At 39.1% G+C, this 23,477-nt stretch overlaps 2 protein-coding genes across 4 annotated transcripts; one reads left to right on the forward strand and one right to left on the reverse strand.

Annotated features, from left to right (window-relative positions):
- The first annotated feature begins 114 nt into the window (after nt 1-114).
- On the forward strand, nt 115-14,379 carry ikbkb (inhibitor of nuclear factor kappa B kinase subunit beta). 2 transcript variants are annotated; one of them, XM_063896683.1, is made up of 22 exons: nt 115-289; nt 1,336-1,466; nt 3,251-3,345; nt 5,734-5,854; nt 6,589-6,658; nt 7,489-7,577; nt 8,224-8,313; nt 8,402-8,526; nt 9,101-9,208; nt 9,292-9,421; nt 9,667-9,861; nt 9,966-10,080; nt 10,358-10,481; nt 10,578-10,729; nt 10,902-10,963; nt 11,176-11,276; nt 11,368-11,417; nt 11,515-11,614; nt 11,847-11,994; nt 12,477-12,574; nt 13,102-13,195; nt 13,323-14,379. In XM_063896683.1, the coding sequence occupies exons 2-22, from the start codon at nt 1,362-1,364 to the stop codon at nt 13,380-13,382; spliced, it is 2,232 nt and encodes a 743-aa protein (XP_063752753.1). In that variant the 5' UTR covers nt 115-289; nt 1,336-1,361; the 3' UTR covers nt 13,383-14,379. The 2 variants fall into 2 exon arrangements, with proteins under 2 accessions (XP_063752753.1, XP_063752754.1); XM_063896684.1 differs by lacking the exons at nt 12,477-12,574; nt 13,102-13,195; nt 13,323-14,379 and having other exon boundaries at nt 11,834-11,976.
- vdac3 (voltage-dependent anion channel 3) lies at nt 14,380-23,477 on the reverse strand. Of its 2 annotated transcripts, XM_063896685.1 has the most exons (10): nt 23,356-23,466; nt 19,728-19,846; nt 18,385-18,456; nt 18,085-18,134; nt 16,888-17,040; nt 16,726-16,778; nt 16,357-16,584; nt 16,072-16,222; nt 15,498-15,555; nt 14,380-15,417 (listed from the first exon to the last, which is right to left on the reverse strand). In XM_063896685.1, the coding sequence occupies exons 2-10, from the start codon at nt 19,840-19,842 to the stop codon at nt 15,326-15,328; spliced, it is 972 nt and encodes a 323-aa protein (XP_063752755.1). In that variant the 5' UTR covers nt 19,843-19,846; nt 23,356-23,466; the 3' UTR covers nt 14,380-15,325. The 2 variants fall into 2 exon arrangements, with proteins under 2 accessions (XP_063752755.1, XP_063752756.1); XM_063896686.1 differs by lacking the exon at nt 19,728-19,846 and having other exon boundaries at nt 23,356-23,477.

Raw genomic sequence — 23,477 nt, forward strand, 5'->3', positions numbered from 1 at the left:
TAAAATCATCTTAAAACAGATTAATCATTTGTAGCCATGTAAAACTATGTGGTGAAGCACAGACATGAAGCTGCCAGCTGTTGCAGACTGAGCCACTTTGTGGGCGGTTCCTTACAGGTTTACAGGAAATGTGAGAATCAGGAAGTCGAAAGTTTGAAAGGTTTGTTTTGTCGGCGAAGACGACTGCCAAAATGTCCAAAGTTTGACTTCTATATATATATATATATATATATATATATACACAGTGTTCAAAGAAAACCAGGTGTGAAAACTGCCTCCGAAGTCTAAGGTAGGATTTAGTTTAAATAAGATGATATTTTGAAGCGTTTGCTAAATAAATCCCGAAAACATGTCTCCCCAGGATTCGTAATAACTTCAGACAACACGCACAGAACGATAACGATGCTTTTGTGTTATGAAAAGAGAATATGCACGTTCTGTCACTGCGGTATTAAACAGGCCTGTTAATACAGCATGTGTAATAAGTAGCCTACTGCAGCGACTGACTGTTAACCGAGATGGAAGAAGAAGGCTACTTACCTCTTATTTGATAATACAACAGGGCAAGGCCAGTTAGCAGTGTATACATTATTTCTATATTAAGTGTATTATCATCAAAATATACTTAAGAAACCAAAAGTAGAAGCACTCATTATGCAGAATAATACCAATTATTTTATTGGATTAAGTTACCCCTTCAATATTGTAGCTGGTAAAAGTGAAACCTATTCAAATTACATTATAAAAAATATGTTGGCTGGCTAATCTTTAATAATACCCCCCTATTTATTAATTAATTATATTTTGTATTAAATTATAAAGTTAAAAGGTATCTGTAGTGGAGTAGTGGCGTTAGATGTCTTGATGGAAAAAAGCATGAAGTTGTATAAAATGATAAGTACCTAAAAATGACAGCAGCTTACATGAGTAAGTTCTACTCACATTCCACAAAAATAAAAATAAATCATCATTAAGCTAACATTTATAACCATTTGTGTGATACCAATTTGTATGTTTTAGCATGGTGCTGTTATCAACATGCTGTGCCAAGCACGGTACAAGTACAACCAAGACCGATCAGTCTGGGCATAGGGTTGACCCTCTGGACATAAGTCCTATAATATCCACTGTACAAGCAATTCACTTGTTCTTATGACGTTAACAACAAGGCACTTTTTATATTGCTATCCGCCGGCTACATTTTAAAAAATGTGTGTGGTTATGATCTAATAAAAAAAATTCTCCATTTTCTATGAATCATACAATTACATTTTCTGGTGTGAGCTTCAAAGGGCCACAATGTATATAACTGTTAATTCTTTGATTTTTTGGCAGGGGGGTAAGGATTATCGGCCGAAACCATGAATCGAGTCCCCCTGCAGCAGCAGCAGAGCTGTGGTTCCTGGGAGAGGAAGGAGCGGCTGGGCACCGGAGGCTTTGGGAATGTAACAAGATGGCAAAACAAGGTACATGGTCCACACACTTTAAACATACAGTTTGCATTGTAAAGGAAAGTGGGGTCTCCAGCTTTCTAACATGCATCGTTGTCGCCCTTGCAGGAACATTTTATTTGTCGCTGTGATAGAACGTGATCATAATCCTGAAAAAAGGGTGTTTAAATTATGGATTATTACAGTGACTGAGCTTTTTAAATACTAGAAAGGAAGAAAACAAACGTTGACAGGGTGACGTTTCCCAGCCGCCCATCTTGCCATCAGCAAAATGACAGCTGTAAAAAAGAAAGAAATACACAATCCTTCGACTTAAATTAATGAGTTTAATTCCATATTCTAAAACTGACACAACCCCTGTGATTAAAAGGTGACCTGCCCTACCTCCTGAACCCAGGCTCCCCCACAGCTCCTGTAATGTGAGGGCTTTAAATTATGTTGAGATGAAGGATAATTTTACCATGAGCCTTTATATATTAAACTGTTTCCTTATATTGGCAGCATTAAGAATGTGTATTAGCTCTAAGCAGTTCCTGATGGCAATGTATCCATACATTCAGTTATCACAGGAGTACTTTGATACTAAAGCAAATATAAAAAACCTGATGATTCTCCGATGAAGAAGGTTCAGTAAGTTGGAAGGATTGTCTTCTTTTTATAATTTAAAAGTGAGTTTAGGGAAGTTTGTTTGCAAAGGACGAATAGGTTATAATTATATCTTCGGTAAGAATAAGATCTGAATCTATAAATATACGTGTTATGTCTGTGTGTTGAGATTTTTGAGACATTTCTCCATCTGCACCCCCCTCTCAACTCACTGTACGAAAGTCTCTGCCTTAAGACAATAGAATTGCTCCAAAAATGCTTGTCTGAACTCGAATCCCTTGTTTTTGATAACTTTTTCATTCACATCTTTCCTATCTAAAAAAAACAACTGTAAACCAAATGGTTTCAAATGCGTTGTAATAAGTATGACATCAGTCCAGGAAGCTGCCTTTTAAGTCCTACAGAAATCTATTGTAATGATGTCTATCCGAGTCACAGGATGAGGGCATTGTAGAGTTACATTTGCACAGTATGGGAATAAGGATCTTCCTCTTCCTCTTCCTCTTCCTCTGTAGTTGAGTTGTATTAGTCACATTCCCTTTCAAGACCAAATTAAACCCTTTCTTTGAGCCAGACAGCATCATCATGTGAATGTAGTTATAGAAGTGATTGAATATTATAAGATTATAGAATATTTGGTTTCAAATATAAAAGACCTTTAAAAAACACTCGTCATCACTTTACAGTAAACAGGCAGCGTTTGTTGATTTTTCAGACAGGCGATGTATCGTATCACATACATTATTATGTATATTATATATAGAAGTGAGCAAAACTGAAATTGTACTGCAATTTACAGTTATCTTCAATAGTGAATCATGTACTGTCAAATGGTAAAATCACAGTGAAGCATCAATGATGGCAGACGTGTGTTTAAGAGGAAATGAAAATGACTTAAGAGGTTACTGCTAATGCTGATGACCTCACTTCCTTAATAAGGATTTTCCTGGTTTCCTTCCTTAATGACAATACTATAAGCTATTATTAGTGGATAGATTAAGTTATGGGAAGCAGAGTGGGTGTGCTTTCCTCGTTGTGATACTTGTGTTGCTCATTATTTTTGGCAAGTTGTTCATTTCAGATTGTGTTTCAGGATTTGCAGTAAAAGTTATAGTCATATATCTTTTTTATTTGTACTTGTGTCATGGTTTGTTCTTCATTCTCTCTTTTTGTGTGTGTGTGCATGATTTCAGGACACAGAGGAACAGATTGCTATAAAGCAGTGTCGTCAGGAGCTGAGTGACAGAAACAAAGAGAGATGGAGTCTGGAGATCCAGATCATGAAGAGGTCAGTTTCAAACTTGCATACTTCAACCTACTAAAGGGCCTCAGAGCAATAACAAAAAAAGTTTCCTTTTGGATCCAATCGATCTTTCTCTCTCACCCTCAAACACCATTCATGTACAGGACACTCAGCAGCTTCATTATAAATATGTGTTATTTTCTGCTGATTGCCTTTATGTTACAGTGCAGATGAAGAAAGGAAATGTATATACCGTATATGTATATAGAGAGAGAGACAGAGTGGGATGCAACAAAAGTCCCGGTTATGTGTTTTTTGTCATAATCACTAAGACACCTGGCCACTTTCCAACCAGTGTTTCTGTGCTTTAAACAGCAATGTATGTGGGACTATGTACGAACCATATAAGCACAAACTTTACTACAATATTAAAGCTATGAAATGTATTTTGTCAAAGGCCATGTCCTCATTATTTGGCAGTAAAGAAACTATTGAGTTATAGTCAAGCTAAGATAATACAGTCACATGTTTATTCATGATTTAGTAATAGCAATTAAAATGCAACATGCTGGAACTTTTTGTTTGTTTTTTGTTTGACCACCGCACCTTGCCTAAGTTTGTCTCTTTGTTTACAAATGATTCAGGCAGATGCATCTTACTGTTAGAAATATTTAACCTAGCCGTCCAAACTATTTCATGCTTTGCCTAAAGGCTCTGTTTGGCGTAAGAGACAAGTTTTGGTTTGACGTGTTGTAACTCACCACAGTACATTCCATGACACACTTGGGGCTTATGAGTTGGACATTTGACTTTATGTACCCATCTGTTTCACAAATGTTCTCAAAATGCTAAAAAAGCTTTATTTGTATCCTGAAATAGTCAAAATCACTCAAGACATTAAAAAATTAGAACAGCATGGGCGTTTGTGTTATTTCGGTTGGTTGGTGGTTATTTCTGACAGGATAATGTGCCGCCTCCTCTTTTTGCTTTGCGTTGGTGGATTTGATTTCCCTACACGTCTGCTTTGTCTATTACCGGTCTTAGTTTGGGTGTCGGGTCACTGTAGCTGGATCTCAGCTCATGCAGGTTTTGATTCTTTTTGTGTAGTGTGTTTGTGTGTGTGTTTTGTCATTTGCTGGTGCAAACAGGATTATAAAACCATTTCTTTCTTAGTCCCAGTTTAACAAGTGTGTTGTTTTCAGACAGACATGGTCAGGACCACAACCCTTCGTCCACCCACGCTCAACTTGTGGAAAAACCACAGGGCAGGGGACACATAGATGGCACCCTACCATTATATTATTACAGCTACTTAACAAAGATATATGCTTGTGTACAACAACACATCAGTTTCACAATGTTTTTTAGTTATGATGTGTTTATAGCACTTGTATTGAATGACCATCTGCTGAAGAACAAGAAAAAAATAGTTCATCACACAATCTTGTTCAGGTTCACTGTTTTATCCAACTCTATAACTCTTTTTGTATACACGCCCCCAAAAATGTGTTTTATGTAAGCTGAAGAGAGGCACAACAAAGAGAGAAATGAGAGTGAGAGAAATATTGTCCAATGTCCTAAAGGTTTGCAGGGAAAAGATAACATCCTATAGGTAACAATTTAACCACAGCTTATTATTCTTGTAACTATCATACATCGCCATCATCATGCTATTGTAGATCTTTTTCAACACTCTGCTCACATGGTCAACAATGTTATGATTACAGTCACTCTTCAGGTGCATCTGATATCAGTTTGAGTTTGTTATTTTTATTTCTCTTTTGTTTTTTCAAAAAGTTCCAGACCCTGTGAACACATTCAGGAACACATTTCAATCAGAGTTATGAAACAGCGGAAAAGTGATGAAGAAAAAAGTAACAGAGCAGGTCAAAGAGCGGTGGGAGTATTGGGAAGACTAAACTGATGAAAAGGTTTGCGCGTTATTGAGAAAGTTTGACATTTTAGTGATTAGAAACAGCACATGACATACCATGCAAGAAAAATATTATTTCTGATTGATGTCATGCAGGTATGAGCTGAGAAAATGATGTTTTGTGTTGCTTCTTAAAGGTTAGTCTAGATATGGTAAAAGGCCTCCCAAGAGGTTCCAAGATAAATCTGAGGAGAAGATCAATACGATAGTGAAGGAGAAAACCTAGCCTAAATCCTGCTTACTTTTTCAGGCTTTTTCAATCTTTTTACCATGAAATTCTTTTAAACCTACTCAAATAAAAACATTTAAGCCTTACAAAGGAAGCCTATCTTACAAATCTTTAAAAAACTGCACTAAGACTGACATGTTTTTTTAATATTGAATGTCTAATATGGCAGCCGTATTAAGGTGATTATTGAGGAAGATTATTTCTGAATTACAAATACAACACAATACATTCTGCTCTCTCAACTGATGTCTGCTCCTCCTTGCTTTCATAGGTTGGATCATGTTAACGTTGTCGCAGCCAGAGAGGTTCCTGAGGGAATGCAGAAATTGGTGGCCACCAATGACCTGCCGCTGCTGGCTATGGAGTACTGTCAGGGAGGAGATCTAAGAAAGGTATATATATCTGGGATGTGTTTGTTATTGTGTATGCACAAATGTAGTTCAGGACACCGGGTAATGATCCCTTAGACCTTTCAAGGTGCAGGAATATTTTGTGTTGATAAGATCAGAATGTTTTTGTGGAATAAAGAATACAAGCGCATCAAAATGTCACTATTACTCTTTTTACTGAGTTTAAGATGCTAACCCATAGATATTTTTTAATCTGAAACAAATTAAGTGTGAAGCCTGAGGAGCTAGACAATGTTGGCACCAGGCAGCCAGCAGAGGTGGAAATTGTCAACCGTCACAAACCACACGTGTCATAAAAATTTCAAAGCATCTCATACGGCCACAATCTAAAAAGTTGACTCTTTTATCCTGCCTGCCACAAGTTTCAAGTAATTTTAATTTTATTGTTTCAAGTAAAACAAATCAAATAATTTATTACAGAAGTGCTGATGTGCCAATTTGTAAAAGTACTTTTTGTTTTAAATTGTTTCAAAAAATCTGATCAACAGCCTCGTTAAAGAATGGTAGATTCATGTATTCGAGAAAGTCGATACTAGCGATCGTTTTCTGCTTGAATGTGAGCCGATCATAACCTCTAATGTATGTCTGATCCCTTCCAAAAACAATGTTGTTTATGGACAGGAAATGGCTGTTTTATAAATAAAAGCAGAACGTTGTAAAAAGAAGACATATTAATGCTATTCTTTGTATCATGTGTCTTTGTGTGCTTTCTGCAGTATCTGAACCTATTGGACAACTGCTGTGGAATGAGGGAGGGCTCCGTTTTGATTCTGTTATGTGACATTTGTGAGTATCCTGCCCGGTCCCCGGCTGTAATGTGACCATAACAACATTTTCAAGCATGTGGACATAAAAGTGATGGATTAATTGAGATTTTGGGTGAGCTAGCAGCGTGATTAGTTTCCTGTAGTACGGAGAATCATGATGTCATCATTGACCCTTAACCACCAACCTCTTAGTCACCATGACGACAAGTCACACTCAGACGGAGGTCTACGTCAACGATCGGCAGCTCACGCTCTGACCCAAACATGATGTACAAATGCTCAAATCAACAAGGCCCTTGTATACCAACATTGTATATTACACACTGTATACACAGCGAGATAGGACACATATGGAATGGATCACACATAGCAAAAGTGGAGAGTAGAGCAACCAACCAACACACACACACACACACACACACACACACACACACACACACACACACACACACACACACATACAAACTCCTTTTCCTGTTACCCACTATTTCCTGTTAATGAGTGATCAGCTTTAAACTGTAAAGACTGAGGGTAAAGACATAGACATGCACATCCACACCCTAACACAAACACGCACACATGACAGACAAAAACACACACACACTGACCCTCACACAGTCAGGTGCTCCAAAGGTTACGAGTTCCGCTTTGTTGAACATGCTTTGCCAGCACACACACTCCTCACCCTTTGACGCATTCTGTAAAGTGACAATGTAGTTTCCGCTGTAAATTGAGACACAACCTATTAATGTTAACTTGTGTATTTTCTCGAAACTTCATTGATTGTGTCATAATAATGCATTCTTTTTTTCTAACAACTCTTTCCCCTTTTTATTCTTTCCCCCTCAGCGTCAGCTCTTACCTACCTCCATAAGAAGAGGATCATCCACAGAGATTTGAAACCAGAAAACATTGTGCTGCAGCAGGGAGAGAAGAGAGTGAGTTAAGACCCTGTGAACTGTCATTTTATGACAAATACACCCAAACCACATCAGAGGACTTTATTTAAAAGCTTTTTGTCTCAATGTGGGTTTTGTCCATTAAGTGCAGGAAACCTGACTCTCACGTCCACATGTTTACCCTCTGCAGTTGAGCACAGCTTTGCTGCACTGATATTTAATTAGGAAAACTCACTCTTTGATTTGCACTTCATCTCTTACCTTGCTCTATGAGTCTCTTTTTTTTATACTTGTTGCATCCGCCAGCCTGCACTAGGACACCGAAAAATTAGCAATTGCATATACATGAGACCAGACATATAAAAAAGGTTATATATTCACACTTATGCACATTGCTATGTTTATAGAAACAGACTACATCTGCCCCAAGTTTACGATTGGACACTTTGTCTGGCATACCAGTGAAAAAGTGAATCTAAGATATAGACTTTTTATCTGTTAGATATCAACAAAATCTTTTTGCCAGCATAAATAAAGCTCACTATGTAACAGACATACCCAATAAAAAAATTACTTTCTGACCTTTATGAAACACATCACATATTGCTTTAAGTTATTTATTTGTCAATGTAGGATGAAAATAATTCCGATAACACTTTCTTATTTTGCTCCCCACTATTCTTAGTTGATCCATAAGATTATTGACCTGGGCTATGCTAAAGAGCTGGACCAGAGCAGCCTGTGCACCTCATTTGTGGGAACACTTCAGTACTTGGTAGGTAATGAAAACAAATTTTCCACATGATCTTCTCACCATACTCTGGACAGTAACCTCTGATCATGTTTTCTTTTCCCTCCTTGAGGCTCCAGAACTCATTGAGAGACAGAAGTACACGGTCACTGTGGACTACTGGAGCTTCGGGACTCTGGTGTTCGAGTGCATCACAGGATTTAGGCCTTTCTTACCAACCTGGCAACCTGTTCCTTGGTAGTACCCCCCTTTTAATACAACTTTTACCTGAACTCAGTTGTTGATTTGATTTGTTTTCATGTGAAGTCATGTTTTTCAAGCTATTTCGACGCATGTCTAGATACCCACATTTCTCACATTTGAGCTCCAGTTTCTTTACACCTTTCTGAAGAGAGTTTATCTTTTGCAAAACAACCTTAACAATGACGTTTATCAATGTTAAGCAAAAAATGAAGATTTATTGCTGCGTGACTGGATTGTGAGCACAAAGGGAATATACTGTATAAATAAACAATGCTAAAGCAAAGAATTGCAGGATATGTGCGTTGTGCCAACGTCAATGCCCCCTGTGCCTCACTAATATAATGAATAATGGACATGAAACTCCAGGGGAGTCTGGTTACATGGTGGAAAAATACTCCCTCAGTAGGGTTTGGTTTCTAGCATGTAAGTTGATGTGTTTCAAGGTTGGAATTTTGAATTCAGGAAATAAAATGTGGGAAAAAACATTTGTACCATAGTTATGCACAAAATGCAATTCCAAAGATTCAAAAGACCTTTCTCTCATGTAATCTATCTGTATGCTTTTCAGGCACAACAAACTGAGGCTTAAGCAGAACACTGATATTGTCGTCTATGAGGACCTCTTGGGGGAAGTGCGCTTCTCTCAGCATCTTCCTCAGCCCAACAACCTCAACAGGTGATTTTATCAGACACACACATACAAATACTAATCTGATATTACAATTATCTCAGTCTAATATGTTGGCTGGTGTTTGGCAGTCTGTTATTAGAGAGAATGGAGAGGTGGCTACAGCTGATGTTAAAGTGGTCTCCTCAGGAGCGTGGCAAAGAGCCCAACGCTACTCCCATGGACTGCTTCTCCCAGCTGCAGGTCATTCTGCAGCTCAAGGTCAATTGAATATTTCATTCATTTATTATTGTCATGTTGTCTTATGTTCATGTTACTTCACTTAGGCCTCAGTGATCTGATGTTGAGGATATTATATGAGTTATTGAAGGCAACATTTCTAACTTTATAAGAACCAAACCAGTGTTTAAATTTGTATAGAATTAGCACGGATGTGCACATTTGTTTATTTAGACCAACACATTTTTTTCATTCTTTCTGCAATGTCTTTCTCTCTTCCCTCACAGCTGGTCAATGTCCTGAACATGATTTCTGCTAAAATCTTGTCATACTCTGTCTCGGAAGAAGAGACTGTGGCCGACCTGCAACTCAGGATAGAGAAAGACACCAACATCCCTGCAGCCAATCAGGAGCTGCTACTTGAAGCGGGACTAGCCTTGGAGCCTCATGGACTGGCCACGCAGTGCGCCATAGATTACTCAGTAATATCAGCATTAACACAGCACATGCAATACCTTCCCAAAATAGTCAACAGGAAATGTTATAATGGATTGAGATATAAAAATAGTGTTATCTTTGTCTGTAGGAGATAGATGGGCGACGGACAGACTTGCCTATGGTCTTCCTGTTTGATCGTTCCTCTTGCAGTTATGAACCTCAGTTTGCTCCTCGCACCCTTCCAGAAAACATTCGCTTTGTCCGTAAGTACACAACAATGAGCTAAGCTGTAGCGATCTACCAAATGTTTATGATTTTAATGCTACTGTTTGAACCTTTGTTGATTTTACTTAAATCAGTTTTATTGGCTTAAACACCCTGAACACATTTGCTTAAACTTTTCAATTATTTGGGTAACCAAGCAACTTTCTAAGTATGTAACAGATGGCCTATATGGCACCTTACTACCTAAGTAAGATTCCTTTGCTCTTGTGTGACTCTGTGTGTTTCTTTCTCTCTGGTTCTTTGTCTTTGTCACAGAAAACGACCCTAAACACGTTCTAGCTTACAGCTCTCTGAGGAGAACCTGCGGCCAGGCGTGGCACACCATCCGCTCCCTGAAGGAAGACTGGCAAAGACTGCAGCAGGGCCAGAAAGCTGCCATGTAGGGAAAACACAACACAAACTCCCACACACAACATACACATGCATTCACACGGTTAATTAAAACAAAACACATTTCTTTGCCTCTTTCTTTCAGCATGAGCCTGCTGAGACACAACTCTTCACTGTCCAAACAGAAGAACGAGATGGTGTCCATGCACCAGAGACTCATGGCAAAGCTGGACTTCTTCACCACCAGCCTTCACATAGACATGGATAAATACCAGGAGCAGACAGCAACCGGGATCGGTACTTTGTTATAAAATAAGAAACATGTTTTTTTACACTACAGCTGCCAAAACTACATTTAATCCGCCCTTTAATGTTAATTATGCATTGCCTAATTTAGTAGAAAGTGCACATGAATTGCTAGACGAATTGAGTTTGCCCCTGACTAATGATAGTGCTTTTACATTTGTAGCATCAGAAAAGCTCCTGGGCGTGTGGAGGGAGATGGAGCAGACTGCTGTCAGCTGTGGTCAGGTAGAGTTGTGTGTGTGTGTGTGTGTGTGTGTGTGTGTGTGTGTGTGTGTGTGTGTGTGTGTGTGTGTGTGTGTGTGTGTGTGTGGTGTGTGTGTGTGTGGTGTGTGTGTGTGTGTGTGTGTGTGTGTGTGTGTGTGTGTGTGTGTGTGTGTGTGTGTGTGTGGAGTAGTCACATGTGCATAAAAAATAATAAAACCCATTTGTGTGTCTAGGCCAAGGTCAGTGAACTGGAGGAGGAGATGATGCAGCTGCAGCCAGACATAGTGGATGTGCAGAGACAGCCATGTAGGAGCGGAGAGGCCCTGGACACACTGTAAGTGTGAACCAAGCTCAGTTTTAAAAACAGAAGAATTTAACTGCTTTGTGATCTTTAACACTGCTCTTTTCCTCTCTTTGTTCCTCAGGGAAGGAAAGGCCATGGAACTGTTTCGCAAACTCAGAGAGAAACCCAGAGGTTTGGATAGCATGCCTCTCTAAACCTCTTGCATAACAATCGTTACAGTGTTTCCATGTGAAAATAAACATGGCTTTTTTTTCTTTCCTCTTCTCAGAACAGAGGTGCGCAGGCGATGGTCAGGAGGTGGTGCGCCTGGTGGTGCAGGCTGTGCAATTCTATGAGAGGAAGCTCCGAGATTTCTACACACACCTCAGGTAATAAGACACAAAACACCATATTTGTATTAAAGTTACACAAAAGAATCTCAGATCACATTGAACAAAGACTTAGCCCATCTTTCGAAGGATTAACTATTACATCATGTCAGAAACTTGGGTTGGGAATATGTTTGTCTGAATGAAATGAAACAAAATATTGCCGAAAATACTTTTTTGATGTAATGTGAATGGTAAGTGTAAAGTAAAAAAAAAAAGTTTAATTATGCAGTAAGACAGCAGTGTGCCGTCAGCGGGTGATGGAGCTGCTGCCAAAGGTGGAGGGAGTGGTCCAGAGGATGGCTGAGAGCGAGCAAGTGCTGATGAGTCTGCAGGAGAAACGTCAGAGGGAGCTGTGGAACCTGCTCAAAGTCGCCTGTGTAAGGACGGACACACACACACACACACACACACACACACACACACACACACACACACACACACACACACACACACACACACACCTATTCTCCTTATGGGGATGCCTGTTAATTTCCTATATTTGTATTTCATAATACGAGTATCACAATGTATAACCATAGGATAGCAGCAGGTATAGAAAAGTTTTACTTAATTCTCAAGCAAAGTGTTTTTAGTTACATTTGTTTCATCATATTTGGTGGACTTGTATTAGGAAACTTCAGATTATATTTAAAGACTTGTGTACATCTATCCCAAGCAAAATGTATGTTCGTAAGGTGTGTTTTGTACCTAAATATATTCTATAATGATATTTAAACGTACAAATGCCAGAGACAAATGTAACTATATGCTTTATGTTGCATATCTTCCACTGTATGCAGTTGCATGAGGTGCTGTGATGAAATAACACAGAATAAATTGCACCATCTTTTCCATCCAGAGCAAAGTTCGCAGCCCAGTGAGTGGGAGTCCTGATGGACTACGAACCCCCTCGTCAGTTCCACCTCTGCTCACCCCCAGACACAGTTTACAGCAGCTGTGAGTACACACACACACACACACACACACACACACACACACACACACACACACACACACACACACACACACACACACACACACACACACACACACACACACACACACACACACACACACACACCCCACACCTGGGTATAAAGGGGTTTCCATTCAGGGTTTAAAAGACTCATCTTTTGTTAATGTTGTTATGGACTTCAACATGTAAACTTGACAATCCACAAGTATTGGTGAAGTATTGGTAAATGTGTTCACACAGACTAGTTTGAATAAATTTCTTACTACGTCTTAATTTTTTTCACATATGCCTACAACACTAATCATAACCTGAAAGTTTCACCTGTTAACTGATGATCTTCTACACGCTTAAGTGTTGCTTACACACACTCCACAATGCTTCTCTTCATCACCACAGACTTTCAGAAAGCCACCGATGCATTTCCTGTATATACTGTACACAGATAACCCATCATCAAAATGACGAGTTTTGTCTTTCATTTTGATGATACTGTTGGGTGTGTCTGCAGCGACGAGTCTCTAGTGGAGGAGAGCAGGACATTTGAAAGTCGACTCCAGAGTTTGATGAATGACACCATCCAGGAGTCAGAGAGCAGTATGGAGGTACGTACATTTTCACCCTCCCTTCTTCAGCTCTCACACACTGAGCCTGCTGCGGTTTATGATAATTTATTCTCTGCATTGAATGTGAAGACTATTAAAGAGACGCCACCCTTTGTTTTTGTCCTAGATGTTGAGGGAGTGGACGTGGATGAGCGGAGGCCAGAATTTCTCCAGTGACCTCTCCTAATTTGGGTTTTGATTGTTTTGCTTACATGAATTACTCTACTGCCCCTGTGTGGAGGAGATGTCAAACTACATCAGAATGTAGCACTAGCTGATGTGTGAAAAATGTGAATAGAGTAATAGCTGATGGAACATATTTTCTCTCATGCTTTTGAGGCATATTTAGTTCCACTTGTTTCATCATGTTTGGTGGAATTTTATTAGGAAACCACCAATTATATTTTTAAGAATTATGTTCATTCATTCATTCAAGTAACACATTTTATTTTGTTAAGATATCGCTTAATCTGTGTGTTGAGTATCAAATGTCAATATTTTGCGTTTTTATGTATTTCTCACTGGACCAATATTGTTATTGCGAAGTTTATTTTAGTAAGGAAAAGTTGAATGACATGCGACATTATAACTTTAAAATGACTATTTTAAGCCTATGAATGTGTTTGTTTTTTTACAATGTAATCTATTGATTATTATAAGGAGGGTATGGACAAAATAACAGGAGTACCAGTACACTTTCAATACTGCATCTAGTTTGCAATAAGTGTTTTGAGGTTTGTTATGTTAAATTCATGTTGGGACTGGTTCTCTTTGCTTGGTGCAATAGAGGGATAACAACGCAAATGCAAAAGTAGAATCCAATTTATGAAATGTCTTAAAACTGTGAAAATGGCTTTAAAACTAAGTACATTTTTATTAAGATGACCTCCATTACATTTAAAACAGGGTCCTCATATAATTTTGACTATTGGAGGTGTTCATTATTATGTATAGATTCTAAAAAGGGATGAAAGATGTTACACATTCTGTCATAATTGTCCGTGATATCTTGCCAATTTGTGAACGCACACTGCTGTTAAGATTGTGACAATTTAGAATAACAAAATCTGACATTGAATTCGATATTTTCAAACCAAAGTGCATTTTGAAATGTGAATACAGTATTTTACTGTACTGTAAGTGATGTTTCCTTTAAACAAATAAATGAAAAGCCCTCAAAATCATAGTGTTTAACATTGTTTATTCCATGAATTCAATAAAATCAGTTTGAGGTCCTAACTGTTGACTAACTCTCCTATACAAAGCACAGCACAGATAAAGTGAAATGTTGTGGTAAGGGTTTCGTAGGGACAGGACACAAAACGAGACAAGACAAGAGTCTCAAATTTCTGTTGGCCTTTTAACCAAACAGAACCTGAAAATAGATATTTAGGCAGCTGAAGGTTCACAGTTCAAAACTGCGTTACTGAGGTCAATATGTGGAACTAAGTCAGTCCACTCACTCTGAGGAAGATCCGCTATTATGTTGTATTTCCTGCCTTTTCTCTCCAGCTTTTATTGCATCCGTTTACAGTCACTGAATATGTCAACGTGACAATGAAAAGACCAAAAAAAATATCTCTAGCCTTGAAGCATGCAAATAACCAAAATATACCAAAACAAGCATCATCTACTAAGTGTATTATTGATCTAAAACCCAGAGTATATCAGGCTAAAAAAGGCTGACCACACAGTCAAAATAAGTGTTTTGAATCTTATTTCAGAAAGAAACGGATATGTTTAAGACACAAATGCTCTATTAAAAGTGCACTTTGTCGGTAACAATCAGCACATTATGTAGAGAATGGGGCATTTGCATACATTTCTGTTTGCCCTTTGGATGTATTTTGATAATTTATGCTCAAAGGTTGGTTGCGGGAGCTGGTGGTGTAATATTTCAAAGTAATCAACACAAAAATAATGCTTGATTCTTTATAAACTACAGTACCGGAGGTCTTAGAGGCTACTCTGGGATAAGGCCAACAAATGAGTGTTTCTGTGTGTATAGGTCTCAGAGGGAAGATGTTTTTACAAGGTGCTGGTTGGACCTTTTGCTGGTTTCACATTTGGGCTCTTTATTACTTTCTTGTTTTGTTTTCCTCTCTTTTTGTCCGTCTTTCGGCTTTCTCTTTATGCCTCCAGCTCGAAGCCCAAGCCGACTTTGTGGCCACCTCCGTTCATGTTCTTCCCATCAATCAGACCTGAGAGGGTTAGCTTCACTCCTGCAGTAAGAAAGTCAGAATAGGTATCAAGAAGCCATGACTGGTTTTTGATTGTTGTAACAGAAAGAAAATCAGCTAACCTGGCCTGAGGGTTTGTGTGTATCCAACTCCAACAAGGCAGGCATTGTTAACTTTGGCCTGTGAGGAGAAACAAAACATGATGGACGGGTGAGATAATCGTGAACACAGCAATAAGGGTGTAGACAGAATGGATGGTTGGATGGATAATCATGATCACTGCTGCACACACTCCTGAAAATGAATTATAATAAGTGGTGAACAGATTTCTTTTCATCACCAAATTTCACTATATCAAATATTTCAGTTCATCACTAAATACCTGCATAGCTAAAGACATTTCAGGCTCAGCTGTTCTTTAAGTTTAGTGCCAAATGTTATCGTGCTTGTATGCTTAACTAAGACATTAAATATAGTCAAATATACTTGCTAAACATCAGCATTTTAACATTGTGTGCATTTAGCTCAAAGAACAACTAAGTCTTCCAGAGTTGCTATTGTGGCTGCAGACTCTTAATATTGTTTATGTTCCTAATTTCTCCCAAATTTTAGTATCTAATTTCTTATGCACTGCAGTCATTGTCACTGCTAACTCTATTGATGCAGTGTTATCATTATAAAAGTGTCAGTTCTTACAGACAGGGAGCTATCCTTATCCAGCTGGTATTTGGCTCCAATTCCAAAGCGTGTGTTGTTGCTGCCAGCTGTCCAGGCCAGTTGTACAGCTGTCTCCAAGTTGCTGTTCACCTTTTGGTAAATGGAGCCACTGAATTCTGTGCCATCATTACTGAAATAAAACCAAATAGGTAGAGATAAGCAGGAATGGAAATTAGTCTCAACTTCATGTTCAACCTAAGGAAATGCTTCCTCTCATTCATGCCATAATCCAGTATATCACTTTACTGTGATGTTGGGACTCACACACTGGTGTGAAGCTGGAAGTCCCCGGCCTTGTATCCGAGAGCAAAGTTGTTCTGGGTCAGGTTAGATTTGGCTGTGTCAAAGGCTAACTGGTAGCCTGCCAGCCAGCCCTCAAAGCCCAGCACAGCAGCAGCGTGGACGGTGGGACCGGCCATGTCGAAGTCCAGGTCGCAACCAACATTAACGAAGTCATGCTTGTAGCCGGTCTTCAGTTTGGCACTCTTCTTGCTACAAGGAATAACAAATTGAAAAGTGTGAAAGTTATTAAGACCGTGGTAACATGTTGATAGTACACACCTGTATTAATTCATGAACTGTTTTTACTTTGTTGTGACTTTTTTTTTAGATATTGAAACTACTTGCTCTTACCCGGTGTTGGGCACAAATGACGCGTCCAAACCGAGTTTCAAGCCCTTAGCCAGCTACACACAGACAAACAGAAACAGGTCATGAGCTTATACTCTATCAGAATGTGAATATATTGATGTTTTGAACATTGTTTGGGTATTGAAATTACTAATATGCAAGCACCTGGTCCTCCATGGTGATTTCTGTGGTCAGAGTGTTGTCTGTGTTCCATTTCTGGTTGAAGTTGAGGCCCAGATCGCTCACTTTGTACTTGGTCTCCAGGTGGCCTCCTGACTTCCCTGTGTCGGTGTTGTTGGAGCCAGAGGTGGAAAACTCCTGCAGGACAAAGAGGGATGAAGTGATGAAGGGGGGGATGGATGGATGTCAAATGAGATGGGTAGGGAGGCACAAAGGCACATAAGAGCTCAACTACAGACACAAGTGGCAGAAAGGGAGAGAAAACATACACAGAGAAAAAGAAGAAAAAAGACAAAGGCGAGGTAAGCAAGCATTGGTCTCTGCTCTTCCTCTGCCACACAATCCCTCTCAGGTTTGTATGTCCAGTTATTTATTCGAGGGACTACACCTTTATGATGGAGAAATAAAATATAGTCAGGACTATGAGGGAGAGGTTGGTTGTGAGTGTTAATGTTACGGTGCAGAAGTTGGAGTAAGGGTGTGGCTGAGACGAGCTACCGCTGCAAAGAAACATTTGGCACAAAGCCTGCATGTATCGTCTGCACACAAACACATCACAGGAATAACTGGCTTACCCCGAAGTGCACCTGTGGTTAAATATTACTAATGAACACATACACTCTCTTACCATCTGACAGGAACGCCCAAAGAAGAAGCAGAAAAAAGAGAAAAGAGAGAGTTAGGGAAATCCACACAGAATGTACATGCTCATTGGGAAAATTAAGAGCAGAGAAACAGAAAGCAGAAACATGTGAGATAAGATGGAAGGAATGCATTTGTAATGTTTTTAAATAAGGTTTGTGGCATGTGGGAAAATCTGTGTGCAAGTGTGCATTATGGTTTTACCATGGTAACAGGTTTATACCAAAACAGACACACAACATGTCTGGAGCAACACACTTTTCTCAAATGGAGAATTGTTTTTCCCCTCATGATACAACATGATATGTAGCTTGGGGCAAAAGAGTATAGTGTCAGTAAGATGCCAGGGAGTCAGAATTCATCTGACTAGTTAATCTGCTGATTGTGTAAATGACACTGAGTACATGTCAGGCAGCAAACACACTGACATGAAGTGCTGTATGGCAGTGAGTCAGCCCTTTGGTGCTGCATGGCAGTGAGGGGGAGGCATGAACATGAACTCGAACACATCAGGCTTACACAGAAAACAATAGTACTTACAACACCACTCTGGGACTTGGTCTTAACATCCAGCTTAAGAATTCCATATCCTGGGAAAGAAAGGAAATTACGGAAAATGTAAAAAAGAAAAACAGCCAGGGAAAATAACACACATCCTTTTACTGCACAGCAAGGCAGTAAAAGAAGCTGCAGTTAAAATAAACAGAGTGCATTCAAAGAGCAGAACAAATGTTCTCTAACATCAACCCTGTTACAGCACAGCTTCATCCAAAACTGTTCAAAATAAAAAGCAACATCATATGAAGAGTATATAAATACATTAAGAGAAATTGTAGTTACCAAAGCCCTTGTTGAGGATGTCCTTGGCAGATTTCCCCAAGTCGGCGTATGAAGGTGGGACAGCCATTGTTCCTGGGGAAACAGACATTTAAAAAAAACACATAACTATACACACTTTAAAGCATCAAGCCCTTTAAATGCATAATTAAAAGGATACTCCAGCAATTGAGTAATGCGCTTTCAAGTTGTAGTGATCAATGGTCTAAATGGATGATGCTTAATGCAACTCAATAGTGTGTTTTCATTCTATTAGTAAATACCCACATCCTTAGAGTTTTTAAAACTGTACTCTCCAACTTAACTTAACATAAAATTGTTGGAATGCCCTTTTAAATATCTACAAGCTGATCATAGTATACAGTTTTGCACCTTTGTGTTAGACGAGCTATTTAACTAACCAAGCAATATTGACGGCTTAGGTTCACTATATTCGCCTGCGCCCAAAGCCTCCAAAAAAATGGTTTTCTACCAAATATTTACTTGCAACAAACATCAGTATACATATATTATTATTTGGGAGAACCTCGCCATCTGGACTGGCCTGTTTGAGTGATATACAGCTTCTCTCCTCCCCCTCCCTATTTCTTCCATGTGAACCCCATTGATTGCCTGGCAACAGTCCATTAGCAAGCAGCACCTCTTGGCAAATTAATGCATCTGATTTTCTCGGAAGAAGACATGTATAGGAGATCAAATAGCCATCAAAAAGGGACAATTTTCTGCAAGACTTATTACTGTGTTTCTCCATTTAGAACATCTATGCTGTGATATGCGTGTGAAGAAAAAGAGATATAATATGTATGATGTGACCCGAGATACTATGCAAGCCAATTCAGTCAAGCTAGCCTAAGCAGTAGCAGGTTTGGTTAGTCAGCAACTACAAGTCCTGCACACCCCTGCACTGCACCGGCTTTAGGCAATCAACAGAGACCTTTGTGTGAGCGCATGTGCCTGAGCGTGAGCGCATGCGCGTTCGACATGTGCACGTATTTGAAAAAGAAGACATTTTTGACAAGGTGACTTTGCAGGAACATTTGCTCTGCATTTCGAACGCTGGTTTAATATTTTATCAGTGACTTGCCTTCCTTTCGTTGCCTTTGTCCTGCTGCTCCTTCCAATATAAATCTCATCTATCACATCTTCTGTGCAGAGAAATTGAGACTTTGGAAATCCTTATAAGCTAATGACTCAATGAGCAGGTGCATGTTTGTTTGCGTTGCATGCTGTCACTGCAACCAAAATTGAAAAAGGTAATAGATAACAAGTCGAGGTTAATGTCACTACAGACAATCCAGGGACCCTGACCATGCGTCATCTGTCCTTCTCTACACACCCCCACTCACCATGTCCCTTGGGTGCGTGGTGTTCACATGTCACACAGTGGTCTTTGTTGTCTGTCTGCTTGAGTTTTTCTGTCTTGATGTGCTGCACCTCACTTCCTACTCCTTTCTCTGCCATGTGTCTTTAAAGGAAGGAAGTGCAAGGAGTGACAATAGAAAAATTGGCCTACTATTGGATTATATTCAACAGTATGTGCACAGGCCAGGAGATGATGAATACATGTACTTTGTGCACAGTCTTTGAACATGATAAAGCCTGTGTAGAGCCTGGTATTTTTCTCTGACAAAGAATACTGATTGTACATGAAGGGTACAAATGATGATCAGGTGAAATATGCTGCTTACAAGGCCACAGTAAACACATAACACCATTCAGGTGCCTGTCGACAGGCATTACATCAACAATGCGTTAAAGTGGCAGTTACGCTACTTCATGACAGTGACGCTCACCTCTCACATGTCACCAAAAGATCAGCTGAGCTCTATACTGTATGTACAGTAATCTCTCCAACTGTGTCTTTTTCAGATTTAGAAGAATATCAAATATTAATGACTGCTAAACAATTAGTCAGAGTTAAGTTCACCTCACCCTTGGTTATTTTATTTATATAACTGAATGTTTGGCCACAGGGGACAAACACAACATATAATCACATTTTAAGTTGACACAGAAAACTTTTTTGCTTGTTATTGAGCATTGCAACATTAATTTGGAATCTCTTTTCCATTAAACACATATTTGTAATAGTCAAATCCTCTTCTTTTAGCTCTGTTTTTTTCTATACCATGTTTTACAAATGTAGCTTTTCCAAGTCCAAGCCCAATACACAAACAAACCTAAATAACAAACTAAGACCACACATAGAGAAATCTCTTAAATGAAAATACCAAATCTCATTATTGATCTTGTTGGTCTTTTGGTTTCAACCCCTTACTCATAACAAAAAACTGTGTTGAAACCATTTTGCCTTTCTACCTGATTTATATTTATAATGAAATATTATGAAGGTTTGCATATGATGTTCTATTATTCATATCTATTATTGTTTTTATTGATGCCGCATTCCAATGTTATGACGTCACATAGGCGTGGCTTTGGCCATTTAACAGGGGACAGGTGGCAGGTGCGGGAATGAGTGGAAGGCATTAACCGCATGATAGACCGCATGATAGACTGCAGGGGAAATGTCGAAGAGTACCCAAGATACGCCGTATTATTTTGAATCTTCTGCATTTTGCTCAGTTTTTCCTTTAAATAAAGGCGATAACGGATCTTCAATGTGGATGAGCGTTAATTCTTCTGACCACTCATAACAAACTGATTAGGATTTATTTTAGGGCCTTTAAGATCTCCATACTTCTCACACACAGACTCCTGAGCATAAATCAAAGTATGTGTCATGAAGTCGTCTCAGTGTTGCTCTGCATTTCTCAAACGGTAAGCAAATGTGTGCCAGCTGACCTGAGTTTTGCTGACCATGTGCCTGTCCTGAACCGTCTTTGTCTCCCAACATACACTGCTTATCGACACTTTCCCCCCTCTCCCCGTCCAACACACAGTCCATTTTGGACCCTTTCCCTCCTGGCCTTCTTCTTTCAGTCTCAACATGCAGCTCTAAATATAGCCCAGGTGAACCTAACACTACAACACATGTGACTAGGCTTTCAGCAAGTGTCCTTCTCCAGGTTCAATGTTTTAAATCTCCATTGAAAACAGATTTGTTTTTCTGTATTGTACCTGCATAGACACTGTATTTATATATAATCATTCCTGTTACTCGACATAACACTTACATGAGCTGCAAACAGATGACAGCCTTGACTGAGCTCAAAGGTCAAAATGACACCCATAAACAACAGATGTATGTAAAGGGAAAACAGCAACCACACAAACAACAAGATGATGGTTGTATAATGTTCATTAATCAAACATAGACAAAATGTATTTAAAACAGTACAAATGTTATATTTTGCCAATCAGCAATTTTTCCATGTTGGATAATACTGTTCCTGTAGTACTTTAGTATTGACCTATGACGTGTGTACAAGAAATGTAAAATGTGTAAAATCACAAAGAAACCTAATCCAGGAGCCTACATAGACCAGTAATATATTGAATCATTTTCAAATAAGCTCGAGCACTTGCAAAATATTTATTTATGATCATACAATTATTTTTCCCCCTACTCACCTGTCTTAATAAATAGATAGTCTTAGTGTTTTACTGCTGAGTATGATATATACACAGCAAATGAGTGTTATTATTAGAAAGCTATTTTTTGAGTAATGCATTAAAAAATAATGTTAATGAATTACTCTGTCCATGTCAAACTGCAAACTGATATTTCGATTCATGTGCCAGGCTTAAGTGATCATAAAATAATTGTAAAGGTGAAGCCAATGTGTTTGATGTTTGTATACATTTCGAGATAATCTTTGTAGCTATATATATATTATCTGTAAAATTGTTTAGATAATGGCAAGAGTTTAGCAGTCGTAAACACCATGAAGATCGCCCCCTAGCTAAAGAGCAGATGATGAATAAAATAGACAACAAACTCGAGTAAACAGGCAGTTACCCAAAAATGGGTGAACCCTAAGATAAGGTGAAGTGTGTGTGGCATGTAAGGGAGGAATGCGAGGTTGGGAGATTCAGGTTCAGTTGCATTCAAGTTACACTAAGACAATGTATAGCTTAAATTTCATATGATGTGTTCTGCATCCAAAGGTTTTCATTCCTTTTCATGACAATAGTTAAGTTTGATGTGTAAACACCTGTCCAGCAGTGTGCTGCAGCATCCTGTAGAAGTGCTTCAGCAGAGGCAGTATGGCACAGGCCTGATTTCAGAAATATGGAGGGCAGTGTAATAAAAAAGATAATACTTTCCCCAAATATATATATATATTTAAACTGTTCAACTTTTTTTCTCCAAGCTGTCCATAATGTTTAATTTGCCTTATGAATCCTCATTGTTGGTCACTGCCACTGTGCGTCTTTGTGTTCAATTACATAGGAGTAAAGGTGACTAATGCCAAATGATGAAAGTCCTTGCTATGTAGCTGTTCATGGACCTTGTGCTTCTTGACAGACAGACAGATAAGAAACGTCCCTTCGCCTATGCCATAAGAGAACGGGTATTGTTATTTTCCAGATGCGTCCACTACTGGGTTCCATTGTTTGTGCGTCCATAAGACGGTTGTTGTCTGCTTAGGGGCAACCACCAAAGACTAACGCTTTACATCACATAGGCTTGTTTTCAGGTGATATATATCCTAGATATTGCTTCGCCATAGTAAATATGCTACTTTATAGTATTGACAGAACAAAAGTAATCCCCACACCCCTCCCTTCCTCCCTTGTGTGGTCTGAAACAAAGTAATTAGGACGACATTTAGTAAGACTCCTTCCTCTGTAGGGATCTCTTTTGCAGTTTACATATAGCACTTACAGGCCTTAACTGGCTTTAACAACCTGGCATACCCGCTGCTGCTGCTGCTGCAGCACACCCCAGTATGTGACTCAACTCTCACTGACAGTCAAACAATAACTGTCAACGGTGGATTATCATATAGAAACATCGATGTGACTCTCTTCGAAAAAAACAATTTGCTAGAGTCCATTTTTTCTTACCTTTCTCTATGGGGCGGGACGCGCAGAGTTTAACGGTGCGGTAGGTTGCAGCGGGGCACAGTGAAGGAGAAAGCAGAGACCAACACACTGGGCAGGCGCAAAGCAGACCTCCGGCCGGGGGC

Source organism: Eleginops maclovinus, chromosome 12, assembly GCF_036324505.1.
Source record: "Eleginops maclovinus isolate JMC-PN-2008 ecotype Puerto Natales chromosome 12, JC_Emac_rtc_rv5, whole genome shotgun sequence".
NCBI classification, from domain to species: domain Eukaryota; kingdom Metazoa; phylum Chordata; class Actinopteri; order Perciformes; family Eleginopidae; genus Eleginops; species Eleginops maclovinus.

Coding starts and splice junctions, on each gene's coding strand:
- vdac3 (XM_063896685.1), bottom strand. CDS start 19,842: ATGGCAGAGAAAGGAGTAGGAAGTGAGGTGCAGCACATCAAGACAGAA. Junction 18,457..19,727: donor CCACGCACCCAAGGGACATG/GTGAGTGGGGGT, acceptor CTGTTTCCCCAG/GAACAATGGCTGTCCCACCT. Junction 16,223..16,356: donor TTCCAGCTTCACACCAGTGT/GTGAGTCCCAAC, acceptor GTTTTATTTCAG/TAATGATGGCACAGAATTCA.
- ikbkb (XM_063896683.1), top strand. CDS start 1,362: ATGAATCGAGTCCCCCTGCAGCAGCAGCAGAGCTGTGGTTCCTGGGAG. Junction 10,730..10,901: donor GCAGACAGCAACCGGGATCG/GTACTTTGTTAT, acceptor TTACATTTGTAG/CATCAGAAAAGCTCCTGGGC. Junction 11,615..11,846: donor GATTTCTACACACACCTCAG/GTAATAAGACAC, acceptor TTAATTATGCAG/TAAGACAGCAGTGTGCCGTC.